The sequence below is a fragment of the Aphelocoma coerulescens genome, chromosome 12, assembly GCF_041296385.1.
Source record: "Aphelocoma coerulescens isolate FSJ_1873_10779 chromosome 12, UR_Acoe_1.0, whole genome shotgun sequence".
NCBI lineage: Eukaryota > Metazoa > Chordata > Aves > Passeriformes > Corvidae > Aphelocoma > Aphelocoma coerulescens.
In genome coordinates this window covers 14,951,954-14,972,632 of record NC_091026.1, presented here as the reverse complement: position 1 = coordinate 14,972,632, position 20,679 = coordinate 14,951,954, and the positions used below count along the sequence as shown (strand labels likewise).

Below are 20,679 nucleotides of genomic sequence, written 5' to 3'. Positions count from 1 at the left end.
TGGCACCCTAGAGGTATAAGACTTAAGATTGTGACTAAACAAATTGTTGTTGATTGGTTATTGTTTTGCTATTTAAACATGATAAGTGGACAGAGTTAAATTATTTTCCTGGAATCAAAATGGACGTACATGCAATTTTACATCTACTTTTACCTCATTTGTGTGGACATCCACTGAAGGAGGACAGGTGGGAGAAGCAGGGGGGGATCACTTTGGTGCTTTCTGTCTGCTTCCTATGGCATATACTACTGAAAATAAACAGGCTGACTATTCTGTGACTTCTTTTCCCATGTGCCTGTAATGGCATTATCAACATGCCTGTGGCCAATTGCTGGACAATTTCTTTTTTTTTCTAATGGGATATTTTGTCTTATCTTTTACTGAGTGTCACTAGAAAGTTGTGGTGGTCTCAGTGTTGTTCTTATTGGAATGGTACCTCATAGGTGTTACTAGACACAAGTGTGGAACATAGGTTGGTGTACTCATGACTGTTTTGCATTGGAAGTTGCCTGAAAAGCATGCATGGGAGTCCTGTAAGGTGATCTTGAATCATTTTCTGCCACATGCTCAGCTCATGTGTTAGTATCTTCTTTCTTAAAGAGGAAATTTATTGTTTTCTTCATTAATCTACTTTCTGTCTACTGTGCAAAATTGATAGCTTTCACATACAACTTATTACCTTAGGCAGAAAAATAATCTTTTAGGCTGGAATGCATTCTGATATTCATCACCAAGAAAGAAAACATTTAGAGTATGTGTGGTCTTTAATGTTTGCATGGTATAAACCAGAGAATGTTTTATTACTAAGGGAAGTTGATTGCTGCTCACTGCAAGTCCATGTTCTCAGTGTTCTGGTTCAAGTAGCAAGAAGAAAGGCAGGGGTCACCCTGACAGACATCAGGGTTCAGCATCACCTTGAGCTTTGGCACCTCCAAATCTCTACAGTCACAGACACATGTGAGTGAATTGGAGTGGAACTGTTGGTTTTTGCATCAGTGATGCTTCATACCAGTCTGTACTGCTTATGCCTTTATAGCTTTGCTTTCAGGCCTTAATATTTTCACATATTGCAAACACAAATTACAGGCTCTGGGCTTGACACATGGGACCGACTTCAGCAGCAGGAGCTCCTGGACGTAGACCTGTCTGTGGATCCGAACATTGCTCCAGTTGGACATTTAGAAAACCACTTTAGTAAAATGTGTGTGCAAAGTTCAAAGCAGAGGAAGGCGAGAAAATTAACAGGCAGGTGTATCTTTGTCCTGAGGGCTTATGATCCATCCATGCAAGTATTTTTCTTAGTAGCAAAGAAAAGTTCTTTGTAGAGGCCCAAGATTTTGATCCTCCTGTAACAGTTTGGGAGGGAACTGTCCTGAGCCCAGACTGTTTCCTAATTCAAAGGGAAGTATGAACAACATGAGCAAATCAAAGCTTCCCTCCTATATATTGCTCTAAGAGTGGCATTTGTGAAAGTGCTGATATTTTATTGCATTTTCAATAGTTCCAACTATGAAAGTTCAATCTATGCAGTTTTGTCCAGCTCTTGCTGCTGAAGGTTGAAACCCCAGTTGATTTCAGTTGAGTGGGCTCAGATTAATTTGCAGTTGAACACTTTCTCATTTGCAGGTTTGAAAAATCAGGCAAACTTTCATTTCCACTCTTAGTGCAGAATATCTTTCTCTTTGGATCCCAGCTGGCCCAGATCTTTTCATTTCTCTTCCAGTGTAGCTAATTGATCTCACCTCTATCAATAAAACCTCTTTTTCCTTCCCAGCTATAGCAGCAGCTCTGGTTGCACAGTCAAGGAGCTATTCAGAGGGAAGGCAGGATTAGTCCTGCTCATAGGACTGATCATCTCAGTATGGTACAGGGCAAGGCAGGGGCTGGTCCCCCATTATGTTTTCATCTCTGGCTATTGTACGAGCAGGGCAAGAAGCTACTGGCAGAGAAGGTGCTCTGGGTTATGCTGACCACAATAGCACCCCACAGTAACAGAGGTGAGAATTTTGCCTCATGCAAATCTATCTGAGATACATCTGTAGATGGATAGATAGATAAAACATCTTGATGTAGAATTAAGACAGACTCAGGGCTAGAAAAATCATTTGGTCCAGCTTAGGACCTGTTTGTGTCCTAAAGAGGCGCCAGTTTCCATTCCATTTCTTGGCAAGAAGAGGCTAAAAATGTGGTTTGATTTCAGCCAGTCTGATCTCTGCATGAAGGCAAATCCATTTTGCCTCTCCCCTCTGTTTCCCAAGTGATGGCAGATCCTTAGGCGGCTGCTGTTGTACCAGCTACAGGCAGCAAATCCAGTCAGGCAGCTATAGCTGGAGCTTGGGCTGAAGCTTTTGGCCAGGGTTTCCTCCTGTGGAGTTGAGGGAGACGGGTCACACACTGACTGACTCCCTGAGGGGAGCTCAGCTGAATTCTGTTTTATTGAGGTGTGCAATAAATAATTAACTTCCAAATGATAGTTTTAGTATCTGTGCAGCTGGATCAGAGCAGGGCTAGAAGTGATGTGAGCCAACTGCTGAGCGGCAAACTTCGTTAAAAATTCTAGGTCACACATTCCAAAAAGTTATTATAATTAAGTTGGTTTGAAAGGATCACACTTTTTTTCTAGTAAGGAGATGTTGTTAGCTCAAGAAAGAGATTTTTTTTTTTCCCTTCTCTTGCTCTCTCTCTCTCTGTGTTGTACATTTTTTTTCGCTGCTATGTGCAGCTCTTATGAACTTGGAGCTGAACTGAAATTGCTTGAATTGTTACATGTCTTACTTAATTATGCAAATTGCTTTCTATTCCAAGGACTAGTTAATGTAGAAATGGAAAGGATTAGGACTGTTGGGATAAGTGATCATTCCTTCTCTTAGTTTTTGGGTTTAGTATAACAATAGCTACTATGTCAGAAGCAGATCCTAACTCTGCCCTGTCACCCTTTCATGCAGGCAAACTACTCACATAGGGCCTGAGTCTTCCCTGCCCTCTTTCTTGTGATAGATCATTACATTAACCATTAGTACATTAACCATCAGGAAACACCCATAAATCAGCTGAATGGGTTCTGGGCTGAGGCTTCTTGCCCAAGCAAAAATAAATGGCATTAGTGGTTTGTTGCCATCAGGAAGCGATATCCTTTCACAGGATTGGGTGTCCTTTGGAAGTCCCACATTACAAGGAAGAAACCAAACAGAAAAATAATTAAGATAAACTTCCAGGTCTGTATAAAGACAGTGAAAACAGCATAGATTGTCTTAGTAAAGTATGCAGTAAAATTGACATTATTCTAACCTTTATTTGCCTCTCAAATGAATATGAACTGTTGAATCAATGCATGGGCTTGCCTGATACTTGAATTATTGAACTGTAGTTTGCATGGTTTTAAAGGGTTTGTCTGCTCACTGGGGTTTGTTTTTTCTACAAAGCAGAAATAAAATGTTTTGTTTCTTAAACCCATCTAACTACTGCCGTGTGTAAGTAGATGTGTTTCAGGTCATTGCAAAGATTCAGGACTTGCCAAGCAAACCATTTTTCTACCTGATTTCTGTTATTATGTTAACACAATAGAAAAAAAAAGTATCACAGCCTTTTCTGGTTTTGTGTATGGCAGTAGGAAGCTGATGCTGCAAAATTGCAGGTTTTTTGTGTAATGTGAGAGAATTTCCCTTCTGCTTGATGGAAGGGCAGCACGTTGCACTATTCAATGAGAGCACTGCTGTTGTGGCCATTGTAATGGAGCAGGATATCAACAGAATCAGGCACATACAGTTCCTGGCAGTGCCTGTGTGCAGCTCCCATTAACCTGGCTAGGGTTTTACGGATGGGTTGAGAGCAGTGCACAGCCATTAGCATTTAAGTTTTTACAGGTGAGTGCACACTACCTACATGCAAGAAAGATGGATGAAGATAACAGTTCACTACAACCAAAGTCTAGGAGTGGATTTCCATGCAGTGCATCCCCATCACTGGTGCCTGGTTTTCCACTAACCGGGCTGACAAGCACCCAATATGTGACCTGTCCAAATACCACGCTGCAAGTGTTGGAGTGACTTTGTGTGTGGAAATAATTTGGTTATTTTTGAAGGGATGATGTGTCTGACTTCATTTGTGTGCTGGATGGGGAAAAAACACTGATACTGTACCAACACTTGGCAGCATTAGGTTAATGACTGGATTTGATGATCTTCAGTGTATTTTCCAACCTAAATGATTCTGGGATTGTGTGACACTGTGCCAAATCTCTGCAACAAAAAGGAAAGTCGTTTTTCCTCTGTGCTGGGCATACCTGGCTGTGTTGGGCTCTGATTCCCCTCCATGTTCAGGGGCAGGTCAGAGCTCTCAGAAGGAGACGTTGCATTTCATATGGTACTCTCTGGGTTTTGGATGGGTTTGTGTGGTTTTTTTTAGCATGTGACACCAGCTGCCAGATTTTAGTGCAAGCCTAGTGAATATCAGTTAATTTCTTTTATACACCTCCTGTGTGATAGGTGTCTTCAAAGAATCCTCGGCAATTCCCTCTTCTTTTGCCATCTAACTTCCCTCTGCCTGGATGGTTGGAGGAGAAGGCACCTGAACCTCATGGTCCCACACAGGGGCCTGCAGAGCTCTGCCTTTGCTCCGCAGCCTTGTCTTCAGCCTCACTCAAGCCCTGTTGAGCATCGCCCCATCCTTAACACATTTTTCCTTGAGCACCTGCTCCTTTTGGAAGTTAGTTATTTTAAAGGGGAGTTTGAGTGATGGGCTGAGGGTACAGAGAGGAGAGGAGCTGGCTGAAGGGCTGGGGCTAGCACTTTCCCCTCAGTCTGGTCCTCTCCTCACCTTTAAGTTATTTGTATGCATAGTTGGCTCCCCAAGCTGATTGGCACTGAGTGAGTTGGGATAATGTCATGGTTGCCCACGAAGCGGTGCCAGCATGAGAGCACAACCTTGCCAACACAAGGGCATTGATTAGAGCAGAGGAACTAGGGCAATCCAATTATAACCACAAATGCCATTGGCTTTCTCGAATTCTTACTCAAATAACCGCAGACTCTCTGCTGTATTAAGGTGGTCTGGACTATATCAAGAAAGGGGAATTTATAGGACTTAGGTAGTGCAGAGTAGACAGGATTTAATTCTTAACTACTCTATTGCCTGTTTACACATAGGGCAAATGGATAGTATTTTTCAGATAGGTAGAAGCTGGCTGATACCTTTTGCCTTCTGAGATATTGCAGAATGTATTTCTTTTTTTGGAAATTATTGCAAATATTCCTAAAAGGAAAGTACACAGGAAAAATAACTAAGAAGTTTCATATCATTTCAGTCTTGTTTGAGCATTGAATATTCCTTTGTCCCCTAATATTATGCTTCCTCTAACCTACTCAATGGGTCAGATAAGGAAATGTGATATTTTTCACTACCATGATGAAATTAAACTAAAGCTACAAAGACCATGAGGGCTGTAGCCTGGAGTCATAGATGAGTAGTTCAGATCTGTCTTTATATTAAATGCAGAAGTGAACAGTCTTTCGTGGATGAATCACATTCAATTAGCTACTTCCTATGATGAACTGATTAAAAATTAAGTGGCATCAAATAAGACTGATTTTGCTCTTACATTCAAATAATGCTATAATTACATACTAATCAGATGGTAAATCTTAATTGTACACGTTCCATATGTTTTATATGCCTGTTCTCCCTCTTCACTTTGTCGTCTTTGTGTCAGCATGGAGTGTATTTTCAGGCTGCTTTTATGTTTGGCCTAATTGAATATCAAAAGCAGTATATGTGAAACTTCCTGAATTCTATTCTTTCGCCAGTGGCAGCTGTGCTATTAGATGACCTTTACCATTCCTGTAGCACAGAATAATAAAGGGAGGGGGGGAAACTGAAGCCCAGCCGTTTTATTGTTAGAGACAGAAATAAATCATATATAATTGCTTTGCTATGAAGGCCAAATCCTGCTGTCCTTCATGCCTGAGTTAGAAATACAGGATTTGGACCTTTGTTTCCTGTGGTTTCCTGGCCACCTTGGACGTGCCCAGAATCCTCACACTGCTGCTGCAAGTGGCTAATTACCATTGCAGGGCTCCATCCCTTCTGCACGGGCCAGGAGCTGGTTCTGCTGCAGGGAATGTCCACCTCTTAAGTGCCACTGGCCTCCCCAAGATAGCTTTAAAAATGAAGCCTTAGATGTTGGATTACATGGTGGGCTTCCACAGAGTGCTTCTGTTTCAGTTCCCTGCTTATTTAGAGCAAGCCCACACACACTTTGTTGAGGTAATAGGTATTTTGACTTAACATACACATGGTATTAATTTTATTCACTCCAGAATGTACTTTATGGTTTTTTCTGCCTTTTGTCCATAGATCATGACCACAGTCACAAAAAGAACAAGCGGAAACACTGGAGAAGGCAGTGGGCAGAGAGCAGCATATTATCTGACGTGGAGATGTTGAAACATAGCCTGGAAGTGAATTCTTTTTCTGGGGACAGCAACAAGGCAGGGACCATCGGTGAAAAGAAGAGCCACAAGCGAACTAAGCGGTTCTTGTCCTACCCACGTTTTGTGGAGGTGATGGTGGTGGCTGACAGCAGAATGGTCGCCTACCACGGAGCCAACCTACAGCACTATGTCCTAACCCTGATGTCAATAGTGAGTGTTCAACCAGGGCAAGTAGATTCACACACTAATCATTTTCTAGTGGTCACAGAGCCCCTCTCTGCTGCATTCATATGCAACATCACTTTGCTAGTTGCTATCTCCAACATCACTAGGCATGGAGATAATGCTGGGGTTACATTAAAAATTGGTAAAACTTGGCTGGAAAATGCTGGTTGGAGTCTTCTTTCCCAGACCCCTCATGCTTCCTGGTCTTTCTCACACCTCTCTCTTCCAGCTTTCTGAACATCAGACCCCATGAGCAGTATCACTGGTTGTTTAGTCCCCACGCTGTACTCCTCTTATTATTTAAGCCCACGTGAAATAACACCTGAGTTAAAAAGGTACTTTGAACTGATGCTGATAGGTTATGCAGTTGCCTGACTTCATTGCTGTTGCAAGAAGGAGCCTGTGGTCACCTTGATCCTTAGCATAGTTCTCAAGTTGACTTTCCAGGCTGAGGACAAGCACTTTAGTAGCTGCAGGTACTAAGATGCAGTAGTGCAGTCTCCAGACAGGCAGTTCTGTAGATTCACAGTGACTGGAAGGGAGTATCCAGCATATTTGTGTCTCTGGAGGGATGTTCATCCTGTTGGAGGATAGAAGTACAATGAATATGTGGTCTGAAACTGTCGATGTCAAAATCAGGCACTTGGAAGACTTAAGTTGCTTTTGACAGTCTTGTTTGGTGGTCTTTATGTCTCAGAGCAGAATGATCCTTTAATTTGGTAAAATGTGTGCTAAAGCAAAAGGAAATGTTGGGTTTCTGTGATACCAGCAGGTTTTTTCCATTCTAAAATTGTGCTTCTGCCAGGAGGTCTCACCAAGTAGCGTCAGAGCACTGAGCAGGGCAGAAGAGCAGCCCAGCCCAGGAGAAAAACAGTTGCAAAATGGAGAATATGTGTGTTGTCTTAATTGTTTGTTTCCTTGAATGTTAACAATAATTCCAAATATTGCTTTTTGAAACAGGTGGCTTCTATCTACAAAGACCCAAGCATTGGAAATTTAATTAATATTGTTATTGTGAAATTGATCGTGATACATAATGAGCAGGTAATGGAAATTATTTTCTTCACCTTCTGCTTGACAATGGCATTTGTAGTGAGCATTGTCATGAATAATTAAAATACCTGCTTTCTGTGTGTTGCTTATCAGGATGGCCCTGCAATATCTTACAATGCCCAGACAACATTAAAAAACTTCTGCCAATGGCAGCAATCCCAAAACCACCCAGAGGGAAGTCACCTTCGGCATGATACAGCTGTGCTTGTTACCAGGTGTGGTGAATATTCTCATGAAAACTGTAGCCAGTTGTGTGTCAGGGGCCGTGAGCATGTAATATATGGCAAATGTTCAGGTTTTGATGTGGATGTAATGATATTTGCAGTTGTGGGAGCATGTGTCCACCATAACAGATGACTTTGAGATGTTCAAGACTGTCTAAGGTCTGCCCATGGGTTTAATGTAAGATGAAAAACTCTGACTGTGGTGGGGAGTTAGTTTGGACTCTGGATGATGTGGCAAACCAGCATGAGAAGGTCCATTGGAGGACCACGAGTTGTTTCTGCTATTGTTACTGTGCTTGTACCTTAACTCACTACTGCATTGAGAATTAATGTGCCAGGTCTGTTCTGCTTTCAGACAGGATATTTGTAGAGCACACGACAAATGTGATACTCTGGGTAAGGAAAACCTTTTCTTTGTCTTTTAATAACTTTTTTTGTAGTGACAATATTAGTTGCCTGTGCTGAACTGTGAGTGACATTTCTTTTTCTATCATAAACCTCTCTGTTCTCTCCTAGGTCTGGCAGAGCTGGGCACAGTCTGTGACCCATACAGAAGCTGTTCAATTAGTGAAGATAATGGACTGAGCACTGCTTTCACAATAGCACATGAACTTGGCCATGTGTATGTTTTATGTAAATACATTTACATTTAAATAGCCCAAGATTTATGCTAACTAGGGCTGGGAATTGGTACTGCTGAGCCTAATTATTTGTGGGGGAGATCAATGTACTTGGCTAAAAGATGCGCCACTGAGGTAGATGAAACTGTGGGGTGCTCTAGAGCCTACCTGAGAGCAGCAAAACCAGCACAGCCATGTTTTGGGGAGGATGAATGACAGAGTACCACAAGCAGCACCTAAGCAATGATGTTTTAGCCAAACCATTGGAACTAGCCAGGATTTTGGGCAGAGTTGGGAGGTGCTGGGTGCCTTGGGGAGGACCAGGGCAAGAGATGCTGGCACATCTCAGCTATCTTTTGGGACTAAAGTCTTCTCTGAGAACAGGTCCTCAGAGACCTGCCACAACTTGTCCCACACCTCTGTGTGGTGCAGGTGAAGGCAGTGCAGCAGCTGTGTGAAGGAGGAACTTACCCAGGGCATCTGGGAAGTGATGAGGTGTATAAGTGAGCCTGACCCACCTCTTGAACTGTTTCATCATGGAAAATCTTGTGCTGCTGAACATCCCCAGAAGAGACACTGCCATTCAAGATGCACCTCCTCCAGCGGAAATTTCTTTCAAATGATTTTTGCGTTTTCTCACTACTGAGACTTTTTCTCACTACTAAACGGTCATGAGAAAAATCATCTGAGATCACATAGTCCTTTACCCCTGGATACAATCTGAGACAAAACCTAAGTCCTAAACCACCACATGCCTGCTTTGCAGTGGAGGCCTGTAGGTGTGGGATGGATGAGTACTTGGGAACAGATCTCTCATTGTTCTAAACTCTGTTTTTCTTCATGGAGGGCTGGCTGAGACAGTCTATTTTTAACCACAGTAGTATTTATTTAAATGAAACTTCCTGACAGAAAGTCCCTGAAGTTTTAGTGTTACCCACACCTAACCTGTGGCTAATTCCTTCGCTGATGCTGCCCCAGAGCTGCTGGGGGGGTTAGCAGTGCTCTTGAGCAGGAAGTGCCTCTGTGCTCTTTTTTTCAGAGAGCAGAGTAAAACGGTGGATTGTTGGAGGTAATCTTAATGAAATACAAACTCCCCAGCCTTGGAACACAGGATCACACCAGGTCACTTCCCCTTCTCCACTTCAAACAGCACAGCACTTTAAGCCACTTTGTCTCCATTAGCGAATTTACCACATTCTTCAAAGTGTCATGTGCTGCAAACTTCACGTTGGTTTCTGCTGATACCAATGCTTGATGGCATTTTGTAAACCTGCCACATAAAGTATAAGAGCCAAGTCTATCCCTGGTGCAACCCCACTTAGGCAGCAGTGTGGCCCAGGATAGAAAATATTTTGCATCCAACATGGTATTGCCTGTGTGCATGAGGGTCTGCAGTCAGTGGGCTCAAATCACTAATCTCCTTCAGAATTCCCTCAGATCAGCTCTTGAATCTGTGGTCAGTTCCAAAGTATTTGCCATTTTTATGAGGGTGGGGCCAGACTCCAGCCTGTCTGCAGGATAGCAGCCATCAGCTGAAAAGGAAACTGCAGCTGGATTTGCATCTTCCTCCATGCTCCCTGGAGGATTTCTCTGGCTAAATATATGCAGGCACAGTGTAGAGAGCTTAGCAGGGTGCTGCACAGCTTTTTCCAGATGAGTGCTAGAAACCCTGTTAGTTAACACTTCTGAATTTGTTATGAATATGTGTGTATTAGTACTTTTATTCTGTAATATCTGTCAGCAGCATATTTAGGAAAAATTCTTGGGTTTGCTTGCATTTTGTTCACACTGTTGCCCTTGTTATGCTGGATACCTGATGTTTGCCTGTTAACTGACTCTTCCTTTCACTGCTCCTTTTCCCTTAGATTTAACATGCCACATGATGACAATCACAAGTGCAAGGAAGATGGAGGTAAAAATCAACAGCATGTTATGGCACCAACACTGAACTTCTACACCAATCCCTGGATGTGGTCAAAATGCAGTAGGAAGTACATCACTGAATTTCTGGAGTAAGGCCTTGCATATGCATGTGTTGGGCTGTTTTCACATGTGCATGTGTCCCATAGAGTTCTTTGGTTAATTTGGAGTCCTAGTGTGCAGCGTTTGGAGGAAATCAAAGGGATTTGTGTGTGCACACATCCTTTACATAGAGCAGGAATGCACTCCTGGCATCCAGTCCCTGCCAGTTCAACCTCATGATAAGCTTGGCAAGGACCAGCCTCTCAATGGGGAAGAACAAGTCTTCCCCCATGGATATTGTTTTTAAGGAATGTGTGTTCTCCTCAAACTTGAAGAATGACTTTTCCAAGCCCTGTGGCCCAGATACGGAGCTGTGTTTTAGAAGGCAGATTGAATCTGCCTTTCTGCTCCACAGGTCAAGATAAAGCCCTGGCACTATTCCATGGTGGGAACACTGTTCCAGGAGCCCACGGTTCAGTTTGATGCACAGTGATTCGCCCATTTTGCTGTGATGCCTTCCCGTGTGTTGTGATGTGGAACAGAATGAGAGCCATGATGGTGTTCTGGCAAATCCAGGAGTTCAGTCCCTTGGGCAGTTCTGTGCCAGTTTGGTCAAATTTAGAAATATATCCTCTGAGAGAAGGCATAACCAACCCTCCCCCACCAGGTTCAGGAAAAATAAATTTTCCTTGAAGGAAAGTGAAAGAGATAAAAACTATTTATTTAACAAACAGGAAAAGGATAATAATGCTAAATAATAAAACCCCTCGCCCTGCTGAGAGAAACCTGGGAAAATTTCACAGTCCTTCCATAGTCTCTCTCTCCCCCTCCTTGGAGCTGGGACAGGGTGCTGGGCCCACCTCCAGGGCCAAGGCCTCGGTGGAAAGTCCTCCCAATGTGTTCTGATGTTGAAACCGTCCAGCAGAGAGAAAAGGAAAAAAATGAAGTCCCAGGAAAACAAAAGTTCAACTCTCCAAAGGTTAAAAAAAAGCTGAGGAAAAAAAACTGGCCAAAAGCTGGCGGGAAAGAAAAGCAAGTTGGGTGCTTCCCTTCCCTCTCGCTCTCCTGCCGCAGCTGAAAAAAGTCTCTATCTCTGTGTGACCTTGAACAAGCTGCAAACTGCTTTGAAAAAGTTTTGCTCAGTTTTTCCTTCCCCCTCTCAGGCTCAGTTTAAAGGCATAGAAAGGTACAAAAATTAATTTCTGGGCATAGGGCAGTGATATGGGATACACATCATGAAGTCACCCCAAGACACTAATCAATTCTTTTTCTTTCTGAATTCTTTATAAAAATGTACCAGCACTTGCTCAGCAACTAAATGCACAATCAGAAATGCTTTTGACTGTGCTGTGGTGGATGGTTGTTGTCACAGTACAAGGGTGGTGGTGGATGGGTAACACATCCTCCTGTGCATGAGTTTGCAGTAGCTCTTGTAGTGCTTGTTAAATGTGGCAAATGTGGTGTACAACTGCCCAAAGGCTAATTCAGGCAAACACAAGTGGTTTCTGATCTCATCGCCTCCTGTTTAACACCATTATTCTGATTTGTGTTGTAGCACTGGTTATGGGGAGTGTTTGCTTGATGAACCTTCATCAAGAACTTACACATTGCCTCAGCAGCTCCCAGGGCTGATTTATGACGTCAACAAACAATGTGAGTTAATTTTTGGACCCGGATCCCAAGTGTGCCCCTATATGGTAAGTGAAATTTCACACCTTATTTTTCCTGGTTTTGCCAGAGCAAAATAAGGTCTCCTGGGTTTGGATGAATGGCAGACCCACAATCCATCAACTTACTGTCAAGCTTGTGAGTTAATGATACATCCTAGGGGGATAATTTCATAAAGGATTGTCTGTCTGGTAAGGCATATGGCACTTATTTAATGTTTCAATCTCTGCAATCACTTAAGCAGATGCAGTGTCGGCGACTTTGGTGTATCAACGTCGATGGTGCTCACAAGGGATGTCGAACCCAACACACACCTTGGGCTGATGGGACAGAATGCGAGCCTGGAAAGGTCTGTAATACCTGGTGGTTTGAGCCTCATGGCTCTATTTTCTTGGGTTCAGGCTGAGGATATCAGTCAAAATCATCCTACCCTAATGTCAGTTGTGTGGGGCATGGCTCTGACTGCAGTGGTGGAAGCCCAAAGCAGCTCGATGTGTTTTAAGCCCGGTGGTGCCTGGGCCATCTCTAGCCCAGATAACATGATTAAAGTTGGCTGCTTAGCATAACATTGTTTAAATTCCTTCTGGAATGCTTATCTTTTTAAATTCATGCCCTTGAGTGAACTTTTGAGCAAAACTTCTGCAAAGCTTCCCTAAGCTTTTGTTAGAAATCGCCTATGTGATGTGAGCAATTAGTAATTCTGTGTAACGTAAACTTGTCAGCTGGCTTTTCATCTTGACAACTTCAGAGTAAAATATAGAATTGGTTGACATTTTCTGTATGGAACATTTTTGGCTGTAATTCATAGAAACTTTCAATTTCCACATGCAATGTTAATTTCCAGCTAGCATTGTGGTTTCTAGGATAAGTGTTTAATTTTTAGTTGTTCGTATCTGCAGAAAAATAGTTGAGAGGATTTTTCTTTTATTGAGATACTGAAGCTTTTGAATAAAAATGCTAACTGGTTCTTACCATTTGTCTGAACAAAAGTATTCTCCATCTGTGTCTAGTAAAAATAGTGTGATGTTATTCTACATGGTATAGCTTAAAACTTTGCTTTTCCAGCTTTTAAGAGCAATATTATTACCATTATTATATAATTAGTATTAATAATAATAATAATGTGATTTTTTGGAAAGAGTCAAAGCTTTAAATCATATTCTCTCAAATGTATTTTTAAAAAAATTCTGGATGCTGTTTTAAATATAGTTTTCCATACAGGCTGTGGAACTCTTTGGTAATTTATCTTTTGTTCCATGTGTCTGAAAACTCGATTGTTCAACGACGCTTGACTGATTTCCTTCAGGACAATGAGCATCGTGTATCAATTTGCCTTCCTTTCTTAGGGAAAAGTGCAGTTGCAGATTTGTTTTTATGGTTGAGAATGTGCATTAGAGATATCGTTGGAATGTCTATTTAATGTTTTTGTGTAAAATCCCCCTGTTTCGATACATATGCTAAAGTGTAGGTATCTGTGGAGTCCCTGACTTGAGACCTTGTGCCCTCAGCTTCTCTGTTGGTGAGCTTGGGATCTGCTCACTGCTGAAAGATCAGCAATAACTTTGAAATTTTCTTGAAATTCCAAAAATCTGGGCTGCAACAAACCTGCACTTACCTTTGGGTATGACCAGAGTGATGTGCAAAGAGCAGCAGCTGAGTAGATCAGCACCCCTTCAGAGCTGCCTTGTGTCATGCAGTGTCCAGCTGCATGGCTGTTAATAAAGACCATGTGAGCAAAAACATTTCAGGCCACAAATTTAGACAATTTGACAAGTTTAGACAAATTAGACAAGTGTGATCTCAACTTCTCAGCTGAGTGCAGATGGGCTCTTAAGAAAAGCTAATGCAGCCCACTCATGTTCAGGCATTTAAATGTGTTCTCACAAAAGGGCTTTACAGAGTAATTTTCTGTCTGTGTGTTCGTCTAACTCAAGCTTAAAGTTTGGATCATCATAAACTCTGTCCTGCTTAGTATTTACTCGGGCTTGTAAAGTGCTGAGGTGCGAGTCTGAAGTGCTTTCCCTTGGAATAAATTGCTATTTTGGTACTCTGCTGTGGCCAGGAGCCCTGTCAAACTGCTACTTGCTGACTAATGGCTCAAGTCTGCATGTTTAAAGCCTGTGCTGTATGGGTTGGCAGATGGAAAAAATACCATACCGTTTTTTATGGAGATATCTTTGGAAATAAGAGAGCCTGAATAGCTAAAAAAAGAGATCTAGCTAAAACTACTGGATGTAGATTTAACTGGGCTCTACATTTACTCTTAAATCAAGGGCATTAAAACAACACGAGAGTATTAACTTATGCATATTTTGCATGTGAGGACCCTGAATCTGATAGTGCTAAATCAAGCCATAAGCCCAGCCCAGAGTCTGGCTTTGCTGGGTGTAGTTTTATCGTGTTCCACAGAACCAGCTCGTTGCTGGGTGGAGATAAATCTCTGAAAGAAAATAAAGAGGATTGTAAATTTGGGCTGCTCTCCCTTGTGGCTTTCAGGGCTGTTTAAAGAATGGTAACAGAAGAGTAGTTGAATAGTAATGATTTGTGTCTGCTGCCCTGTGGCAGCAGGTAGTGTATCTCTTATGCAGGCATGGAGCTGCACACCCCATTCTGTCCCCTGCTACTCCATTCAGCCAGCCAGCCCAAGGATGGGAACTGGATTTGGTGAATTATCTGGAACTCCAGTGGCAAGACAAAGGAAAGGAAATTCTGCTGTAATATCTTCCATCCCTGCCAGTGCTCTCCAGCTCCACTGTGTGTCTAAGATACTCTGAATTTGTTCCAGACAACCCCCCTTTTATTCTCTTCATTCTGTGAGCTGTAAGGTTATAGGAAAGAGGACCCTGGCAGGCTTTTTAGTTTTTCTTGCTGGATCTCAACATAGAAATTATTTTTAAAATACGAAAGGCACAAAGGTTGCATAGCCAGACTGTTCGCAGTGTGGTTCCAAGAAACACCATTGCGTTTTCATAAGGTAATCTTGCAATTTATTTAAAACAGCTGCTCTTTTCCCCTGCTTTGCTTTACCATCAACTCCAAACCCCAAATTTTTAATAAAATCAATGGATGTAGATGACTTCCTGGTTAATACTCAACCATAGGATGGGAGACATATAGGTCATGTCACGGTCTGTTAGCTGTGTTCATTCACTAGTTAGCTATTCAGTCATCTTCCCTGGGTCAGTGGTGCCAAGCATGTCTCTAGTTAGATATTTAGCTGTGAGCATCAACATTGCTGCAAGAAGTTCTCCACTGGGACAGCACTGTTGGATTGGTGTCATGTATTCCTGTTATTTAATGATAGCTGTCAGACCTCTTTGCACCTGTATAGGGACCCCAACCTTCAGGTTTTCAACCTCTAAATGCCAGGAGGAGTTGTACATCATAAGTGTTCATCCTGCAGCAAAGAAACAGGCATTTCAGCTGATTTTATTGCTGTCCTTTACTGTAGCAGATGGGTTGTAGTCAGTTTCATCTGGGGAATCAGATCTTCGGATGAAAGCAAATCTCGGGCATGTTGCATCCTAGAGACCATGCTTGTCTCTGAGCAAACACCACATGCAGAACTCAAATTATGAGTTCTTCAGCTGTCCTGCAAACCATGTCCATGGGTAAATGCATCTGAGATCAGCTTTATTCATCAGTAAAGCAATGTAACAAGTCAGCCTTCATGGGCAAAAGGTGTCCGTGTGCTGCAGAGCTGGTGTCCTGTGGGATGCACAGCCCCATGACAGCTTGATTCTGCTCTGTTTTCCTAGATAGCTTTATCCAATGTGGTTCATAAGGGTGTCTAAAAAAGCGGGATGAGCTTGTGGTGTGTCTTGAACACAGCGTTGTGCTGTTAGTGAAAGGGGTGGAAAAACATGATGCATCAGTGAATTTGACCCTGTTTCCATAAAGATCTGAGCAGCACCTGGTGCACAGAAATACTGCAAGGGAATATTTTAGTGATGCTCTCTACCTATAATCTGTAGTCTGTAGCCTCTTGAAATCTGTGAGCAATCAGCAATGTTTGGGCTTCCCATAATTACAAAGATTTAGGCATCTGCATATCTCTGGGTTTAAATCAATTGTAGCAAGCACTGTTCACTGAGAGGGGACATCTTTCCATGCACTGTGGTGAGGCCAGAGGGTGACTCTTCTCTAGAGCTCACTTCTGCAGAAGTCTGTTTAGTACATCTGGTAAACATACCCCAAAGGACGCAATTTATACCATGAAAAGGGGGATGGGGGGCTTGCCAAGATAACTTAATCTGGTTTTCCAAACAAAAGAAAGAAAGAGTCATAGCTGGAAAATGGAAGTGTAGACCAGGTCTTGGCAAGTCCCATGTTATGTCTGTGTGTAAAAAAAAACCACTTTGGGTTGAGGAATTCATTTTTCTATTTTATTCGCCTTTTGGATTTGGAAGTTTGCTGCTGGATAGCTGTGGGGAGGTTTGAGTTTTCCCTGGTGTTTCTCCTCATTGCCTGTCTCCTCCCCTGGCACGGCACAGTTTCTGCAGCTCTCCAGGAAATCAGATAAAGCAGCTTTTTGAAAAGCCAGTGCTGTGAGCTTTGCTGTGCTGCTCAGCACCAGTAAGCAGGGAATATTCAGTGATTGCTGTTGTCCTCAGTCTTCATCCCATAAATCATTCCACGGACTCAGCACCTTGCCTTCACTTTGCCATTTAAGGGTACAGAGAAAGAAAAATATGGGGGTGACAGGCAAAATATAAAGTAGTTCAGTTTTATTTGATTGCAAAATCATCGTGTGTGGCTGAGAAATAAGTGAGGCTGAGTCTTGTTGCCCGGGCTTGTCACTGTTAGTCGCTCATAATGCAAAGCAACACAGTCCCACCTTTGCCATGTCTCTCCTTCGTACCCAGCACTGCAGGTTTGGGATGTGCGTGCCCAAGGAGCGAGAGGCGCCGGTGACAGACGGAGCATGGGGCACCTGGAGCCCCTTTGGGGCCTGCTCGAGGACCTGTGGTGGCGGCATAAAGACGGCGATTCGAGAATGCAACAGGCCTGAGTGAGTGCACAGAGGGGAAGTGCCAGAGGGTGAGATGGGGGAAAAGCAGTTCGGATTGCCCAGATGGGCTGAAGTCAACTTTGGCTGTCCCCAGTCCTTGTGGGCACCAAGGACAGATGGCTCTGCCTTGGGGATGGGTGGCTTTGCCTGGCAAAGGTGGGTGAGGCAGGATCCAGTCATTGATTTGTGGGCAAAGTGCTCTAAAAAGGGATCCATTCACCAACGAGGGAAGGAAAAAGCTGGTACTTGCATGGGTTTATTACCTTCTGTTTTCTTGTGGAAGCACAGCTGGGGTCCCACTTCCAGAGGTGTTTTTCTTTCTCCAAAGTTGTGATTCAGAAAGGAGGGAGAAAGGAAGGAGTCTTCCTTTTTCACCATTTTACCCCTGCTTTGGTTGCTTCTGCAGCTGTTCCTACAGGCCTTTATAATAAAGTTTTTTGCCGTTTTATTCCTGCTTTGTCTGGTTTTGCAGCTTTTGGCTGCTTTTGCTGCTGATCCTTTATACAGCTACATTTCAGCTGGTGCAGACTAGCCAAACCTCAGCAGAAATCTGTGCCCCATTAAAAAGTGGCACTCAAAAATGTTTGCTGTCAGCCTGGAATGCAAAATCCTGCACCCTTTGAAATGGCAGGGAATTTTGCTGTGGGCTTCAAGAAGACAAATATGTAGCTGATGTGATAGTAATAGCTTGAGCAACTGGTATGAAAGTAGCCTGTTTACATAAATTGTGAATTGTGCTGCTTTCTGTTTAACTGCCTTCTTGCAGAAGGAGTGGGCAGGAGGCTTTCTGGGCTTTTATTTGGGACTGACATACAGAGAGGAGAGGGGTCTGTGGGGCTGGTCGCACTGAGGGGTCTTAAAAAGATTCCTATTTCTCATCACTGGTGTTGGATGGTTTATTGCCAAGGAAATTGCCACTCAGGATGTGCCAGTGATAGTTTTGTCACTGCTAATGGGAGAAAGGAGAGCTTATACCTATGGCACTGGTGGTATAGTAACAGGAGAGGCTGCTCAGCACAGCTGGAAAAGTGTCAAAAGTTGAGGCTGAGAGAGAAGGACACCAGCATGTTAATTAAAACGATGCTAAGAAAAACACAAGTGCAAAGGTCTCTCATCTGGCTGTGCTGAGACAGCACACTCCGTATGGTCTTCAGTAGCCATGGAAAGACAAAAACAAAGCATGTTTCCAGCTCTGCTGCTGAAACTTTGGATGCTGTCAGCGAGATATATTCCTGTCTTCTAAGAGGCATCTGTTCGGACTGATAGTTTTTTGTGATAGAAAATCTCCTTTATCCTAAAGGCTAGCCAAGGGATTTGAAATTCCATCTTCCCTGGTAGCTTGTGGTTTGTATCCTGGTGCTTCAGAAGGTGTATTGCTGTGGCTGGGATTTGCAAAAGCACCTAACCACACGTGGCACCAAGCGGCCCGAGAAATCCTTATGATTGATAGTGGTTATTTTCCAGGCCCCCTTTCCTGAACCTTGTGCTGACACTGGCCTCTCTTCTCCAGCCCCTCATGAGGTCTCCATGAGGAGTCATCTGTCCTGGCACCATCCACAGAACTTTACACTGATTGTTGGTTTGTGCCTGTGATTTGACACCACGGTGTGAGCTCCCACCACCTGTGTCCCTGTTATCATGGGGCTGCTGAGATGATGAAAATGGATGAGACCCCACTGGATACTCTCTTGCCTTTCCCCCTTCTCAAAGTACTTCAAAAATAGACAGTTTCTCCTCTGTTGTAGAAGGCAGAAAACTCAACCCAGATACCTCAAGTAAGGTCTGAAATAATTCTCAGTAAATCTTTTCTAGTCAAAGATGGTTTAGCTTTTTAAAGTATTTTTTGTGCATGAGGATCTGGGGCGAGATCTTGCATCCAGTAAAAATTGTGTTAAATCTGACATTGAAAATTACACCCATTCCCTCCATGGTACAGAAGGTAAGGCTGCAACTCCTGCCTCTCTTTGTAGAGTGCTCTGACACCTACATGGATGAGTATCCTGCAGGGATGCAGGAAGAGCTGTAAGCCTCTGAAATGGCAGCAGACTGTTTTGACATACCCTGAAGGAATGTATTTGCTAACCAGACCAGACCCTTCCCACCGAGATTGCCCACATGGGAATTTGAGCTTGACTGGAGGAAAAAGCCCATGGCTGAGGTGCATGATCAGAGGGTCTGTGGTGCAAGCCCTGGTTTTCAAAGAAAGACATGTTGCAGAATTACGGGAAAGGGCATATTTGATAACATGTCAATACCAGAAGCCTTGTTTTCAGGAATGGCTTTTTGGATGGGGGGGAGTGTTATCTCTGGATGCGAGTCAGATCACGTTTGCATTTTAGTCCATCACAGAAATATCCACCTGTGCTGAAAACTGTCTGAGCCTGACATGTAAACACATGTATAGGTAAGTGTGCTAGCCACCAACCAATTCCCAATCCTCGGGCTTCCTGGAATGCAGGGAAGGCTATCTCAAACTGATCTGTGCACACTGGAACTTCACAGATTTTTCTGCTGTCACGCATGAGCACAGGTACAAGGGCAAATGTGCAGATGAACACATGTACGTTGCAGTTAATTCTCCTGGCACTTTTCATTGTGATAATCTGAGTGCTCCCAGGCAGAGCTGTTGCCCATGGGGCTCAGCAGGTACAAAGCACCCCCAGAACATCACTTCTTGGCAGGGTGTCTGTACCTGGTGCTCTTGGACTGCTGGGAGCTGGGTGCTGCCTCAAAATCTGCAAGTGAAAATGCTCAAGGTGATGGATTATGCATAATGTATTTCAGACCTGTTGGGGTGGTAATGGGGATGAGACCCCATCATTCCCTGGGCCTGAGAGTTTCTGGGCTGCTGGGAGGAGTGCAATGGTTCTGGGGTGTGTGCAGGAGCTTGTAAGGGGAATGATACTGGATTGAAAGTGGGTCCATGCTGGCTGTTAATTCAGAGAGAGAAAGGAAATGGAAACAAAACAAGAAGATTTCTATGCATGTGCTGCTTTCCCTTCTGTCTCTGTGGTACGTTGTTGATGATCCATAAAAATATTACACAGAGTGAAGTATGCTGTATTTATTCATGACACTGAAAATTGATGTTATATGAGGGTGACTTATTTTTCAGAGTCAGCTTTTTCTGTCCCTCAGATTCTGTGAAAAGCAATGCTGCTTAAAAACACTCTGTACCAGTTTGAAGGCAAACCAGTGAGAGATTCCAATTCAGAACTACAATTTAATAGGAAAATTAAATAAATGCAATAGTACAGACAGAGAATACAACCTGACAGCCTGTCAGGCAGGGTGGTGGTAGCAGTCCAATTAAATAGTGGCTACCGTCCTTGTTGGAGTGACAGATGTGCTGGCAAAGCGGTGATCCCGTAGAAGGGTCTGGTCCTTTTCCAGTGGTGGTTGTCAAGCTCTTATCCTCTGGGAATCCAGTGGTAGATGCTCCCGTGGTCTTCCAGGCCTCAGATTATAGCCAGGTAGGAATGCGTGGT

At 43.3% G+C, this 20,679-nt stretch overlaps 1 protein-coding gene across 8 annotated transcripts in view; it reads left to right on the top strand.

Annotated features, from left to right (window-relative positions):
• ADAMTS9 (ADAM metallopeptidase with thrombospondin type 1 motif 9) overlaps positions 1-20,679 on the top strand; it is an 82,683-nt gene that overhangs the window by 8,817 nt on the left and 53,187 nt on the right. For 6 of the 8 annotated variants that reach the window (XM_069027378.1, XM_069027383.1, XM_069027382.1 and 3 more), the window contains exons 4-12: positions 6,352-6,638; positions 7,614-7,697; positions 7,800-7,921; positions 8,286-8,326; positions 8,447-8,552; positions 10,416-10,562; positions 12,068-12,209; positions 12,422-12,529; positions 17,046-17,191. In XM_069027378.1, the coding sequence (XP_068883479.1) occupies positions 6,352-6,638; positions 7,614-7,697; positions 7,800-7,921; positions 8,286-8,326; positions 8,447-8,552; positions 10,416-10,562; positions 12,068-12,209; positions 12,422-12,529; positions 17,046-17,191 (1,183 nt within the window). Of the gene's footprint in view, positions 1-6,351; positions 6,639-7,613; positions 7,698-7,799; positions 7,922-8,285; positions 8,327-8,446; positions 8,553-10,415; positions 10,563-12,067; positions 12,210-12,421; positions 12,530-17,045; positions 17,192-20,679 lie in introns of those variants that run through there. The other 2 variants (XM_069027379.1, XM_069027385.1) reach the window with 2 other exon arrangements.